The sequence below is a fragment of the Salmo salar genome, chromosome 29, assembly GCF_965601325.2.
Source record: "Salmo salar chromosome 29, fSalSal1, whole genome shotgun sequence".
NCBI classification, from domain to species: domain Eukaryota; kingdom Metazoa; phylum Chordata; class Actinopteri; order Salmoniformes; family Salmonidae; genus Salmo; species Salmo salar.
Window position 1 is genome coordinate 13,775,712 of NC_138319.1, and position 4,350 is coordinate 13,780,061.

A 4,350-nucleotide genomic window follows, 5' to 3' on the forward strand; every position below is an offset into this window, starting at 1 on the left:
TGTTGGAAAAATGACTTGTGTCATGGACAAAGTAGATGTCCTAACCGACTTGCCAAAACTACAGTTTGTTAACAAGACATTTGTGGAGTGGTTGAAAAACGAGTTTTTATGACTCCAGCGTAAGTGTATGTAAACTTCCGACTTCAACTGTAAATAGATAACAGAATTAAGGGGGAAATAAGATGAGCTACTTTCAATGTCAAATATGACTAAATTCTCCAATATTTGCCCAATTTACAGAAACGTCAAGCGAAACTAACATTATTGTATTCATGCTGAGTCGTTCAAGCGAATTAATTACATCCATTAGTGCTTTTCTCGCGGCAGCTGCCTGTGTGCTTTCTAACACTCGGATGTGGATTCTAATCCTAATTCTTACAGTCCCTGAAAAACACTGAAATACATTTTGTGTGTATAAAAAAAATTGATGTTTTTATTGGCTTTATTAAGCTAATAATGCTTTCTATCACATAGGTACTCCTTGTGTCGTGTAATTCGATCGTGTGGACTTAATAAGTATGTGACATTAAGTTATATTCCTACAAAATGTATGTCTGTAACTCATTCGTTTGTAAACTAATAAATAATAACGAAAATGAATTTGAAAAAAAAACCTGTGAAATTTCCATTGGGCTATATAACTTAATGTGATTAGTTTCGTATGCAACGTCAAGCGCGCAATCATACTAAACGGATCCCGTGCGAGATCATGAAAATATAAACCTCATTAACACATTTTACTAGGCCTAGAGCAATTTAAACAAATAGGGCTATAGCCTACTCAGCCACATTTAGTGTGGCTAGCCTATGCTTAAATTGGAGTACTTCATTTCAATTCGATTACTTCGTTATGTTAGCATTAGACTGTCTAATAAGCAAGCATAGCATTGTATCGATTCACAAACATACACCTCGGGGCCCGAAGTTTCGCTGTACCGACTCTCAACTGATCCCTCTACTTTGAAGAGTCTACTTTAAACGGTCTCAAAGAGGAGTATCTAAAAGAAAACGAAACCTTGACCCCCCTGTTATTGAATTAACCGAGGCAACAACATCAGAACTGACTCGTCTGTTTGATCAAGGTGTCAACATCCATTACCTTTTTTTTTACGGGGCCTAAAGACATAGACTACATGACAGCAATTCGTCTGTCGCTATACTAAACAGTGCAGGTGGAGGCCGAAATTAATGAAGCACACTGTCGTGTGTATTCTCACAATAAGACCCATTATATTCCTTTTTGACATCTTAACAGCAGAGGCTGAAGACATGACAGCAAGTCGTCTAGCCACAAAGAAAACGTTGCAGGTACAGGCCAGAATGGATGACGGGCGTTCCCCAATGTATTCTTGATTCCACATCGACATAAACTGCTGTAATGACCCTAGCCTTTGTTGTTGAAGTTGATGGGATGTATAATCAGATGTGTAATCAAAGAAAATAGAGTGGGATTATCAGATGAAACCGAGAGGAATTATATCATGTTAAAACTTTTTTAGACTAGTCATGCAAATTGAAAATCAACAGGAATACACTGACTGATTTCAAAGGCTACGCTTCACGGCCAGGGTTCGTTGACTCGCTGAGGTTATTTTGACATCGAAGTTTGTGAGTTCATGAACAATCTCAGGAGTTGTAAAAATGAAACATGTTTATATGAAAACATAGCTCGCCCTAGCTCTCTAGGGGGTTACAGTGTCCCTTGTACCACACAACTCCAATAGATTTTCCTTCCTGACCTTTTAGGACTTCCTGTGCAAATCTTATCACTCCGAAAAACCTGACAGGGCAAAGGCAACACGACCACGCACGCCAAGCTGTCAAAAAAGGCCTGTTTAAAATAGGCTGCATATTTTTCTTACTGATGTATTTTTACATACTGGATATGTCTTTGTGTTAACCCATGAACACCCACAGCATGTCCAAGATGGCATTAGCTCAATAGCCTATTTATTTTATTATAGACCTACTGATGAGTCGACTTGAAATAGACCACTGTCACACACAAAGGTGAGCTTGTAATGCGGCCTTTTCAAAAGTTGATATATCTCTTTTGTTGGTGGTAAATATTTGTGCGCCGTAATCTTATAATAAAGCTGCCTTGATCATGTTTGTTACCGTCCTGTAAAATGTGCTTTGATAGAGACAGTGGACCTGATAAGAGGGGAGGGCCATTTGCACGTGACCCGTGGCCTTTTAATGAATTACTAAAGTACTGCCACGTAACTTTAATGTTAGAGTGATGGCCAATTTATCTCATTTTGTTCATCACACACAGGAAAAAGTAATGCCTCAATAAAAAAAAAACGGAAAGATATTTCAAAGGGAGAATAAAGTAGTCATCCGATTCATTTAAGGCATAGGAATTTGCCAGCTTCCTAAAAAGTAAATCCGTGATGAATACCTTATTATTAGCCTGTGAAGACATCTAGGGCTATGTCAACTTTGCCAAGATTGTCGTGATGCAATCGAGCAGTCATTGCAGCGAATCATGACAGCATTTATCACGAAACATTTTAAAAGGGATATTATAAATTCATTTTTTCCCGAAAAGGAAATAATAGGCTTACGTGTATTCTTTTGATTTAACATTAAATGTCAATTTCGGTTTCATGACTGATGATAGATTGAGGCATCAAGGACTATCAATGACTTGAGAAAACACCTGGATTTCACACCTTAAATCCACTCCTCCTGGGCAACCATTGGTGGAAGGAGCGCATATAGCCCGTCTCCATCAATACTGGAGTAGGAGAGCAACCTCAAAGGTTAAAAAGATAGTAACCATGTACTTTGATCCGATCTCCACACATTTCGAACCGTGCCCAACGAAAGCCATGTTTGAAAGCGACAAGTTCTGCGGTGAGTCTTCCCAGAGTGAGCTGATGTCCGAGGCGAAGTCCCTGGGCTCTGGGTCAACCAGTCCTATCTCGGTCAACTCTGACTCCAGCTGCGCCAGTCCTGAGCCGAAACCATCCGCAGAGACGCGGGTCAGAAGGCCGCTGAACGCCTTTATTATCTGGACCAAGGAGGAGCGCAGACGCTTGGCCCAACTCAACCCTGACCTGGAGAATACCGACCTCAGCAAAATTCTCGGTAAGTTTCATTCAAATAATTCCCATTTGAATTAAAACTATGACGGGACTATTCATATGTCAACAATTATATATGGATAACTAACATGATTGTTTTGCTGCAGGTAAGACCTGGAAGGCCATGTCTCTGGCAGAGAAGCGACCCTACATGCAGGAGGCTGAGCGCCTGAGAGTACAGCACACCATTGACCATCCCAACTACAAGTACCGGCCTCGCAGGAAGAAGCAGCTGAAGAAGGGCCCCAAAGGGCCCCTGCCTGTGGAGGCCACTGTCCCTCTCTCCACCCGCTGCAGTAAAGATTTTGCCATGCCTTATGACCTCAACTACCTCATCCAGAACCAGTCCCATCAGCAGCAAGCCTACCCAAATCCAACCACCTACCCATCCTCCCAGGCATACTTTTCCCATCTTCCCAGGGAGACCTTCCCAGACAGGTTAATTTACACAAATCCAGAAGCAACATTCTCTAACAAGCCTCTAATGTACTCTAACACTGCGGCATACCCAGCAGAGCCTCATCCGTACTACTCTACCCAGCATGGGCTGCAGCAGTGTGGGCCCCCCAACCCAGCCTGTGCTATGTCTCACAGGGAGCAGGGGGACTTCAGGGCCTCAGGCCCCCAGCTGTGCCCCCCCACTGGCCCCTCTCTGGAGTTCTATCTGGAGCAGGTTCAGCTGGACATGCTCTATGATCTGGACCCCAGTGAGTTCGAACAGTACTTTGGCCCGTCCACATGCCAGCCTGAGCCACTGGAGTAAAATGATCACCAGTGGGGTAGCCTATGGGGGTCCTGAACATTTGAGAGTCGTTAGCGTGCACAGCATGTCAACTCCCAAATGTATTTATTGAAATTATATATTTTTCCCCTAACCTATTGTTACTATTTAGATGTATGGAAATTACGTTACACGTTTTAAACATGACGTGTTTAGCATTATTATTTATATTGTTTGTTTTGTTTTTGTCAAAATGTACTCTTATTGATAAAAGAGTGTTTCCCAACCAAATATGTCTTATAAATAAATTGAAAAGAACCTTTACGTTTTCGTTGTTGTCGTAGTTATTAACAGAAAATACTCTAATGTGTACGCTGCGTTTAACAGTGTGTGGTGCACCAAATGATACAACATTTCAACAGATTGATTTATAAAGAACGAAGTTTATTTTGAATTTCTATTACGATGGATGACTGGCTACAATTGATCTGGAATATTTATTAGTTATATCAACAAACTGGAGTGGACTGAGATGCT

At 41.4% G+C, this 4,350-nt stretch overlaps 1 protein-coding gene across 1 annotated transcript; it reads left to right on the plus strand.

Moving 5' to 3' along the window:
- Positions 1-2,618: 2,618 nt before the first annotated feature.
- LOC106590076 (transcription factor Sox-17-alpha-A) lies at positions 2,619-4,095 on the plus strand. Its single transcript, XM_014180620.2, has 2 exons — positions 2,619-3,096; positions 3,200-4,095. Exons 1-2 carry the CDS (start codon positions 2,787-2,789, stop codon positions 3,853-3,855), a joined length of 966 nt encoding a protein of 321 aa, XP_014036095.1. The 5' UTR covers positions 2,619-2,786; the 3' UTR covers positions 3,856-4,095.
- Positions 4,096-4,350: the final 255 nt, after the last annotated feature.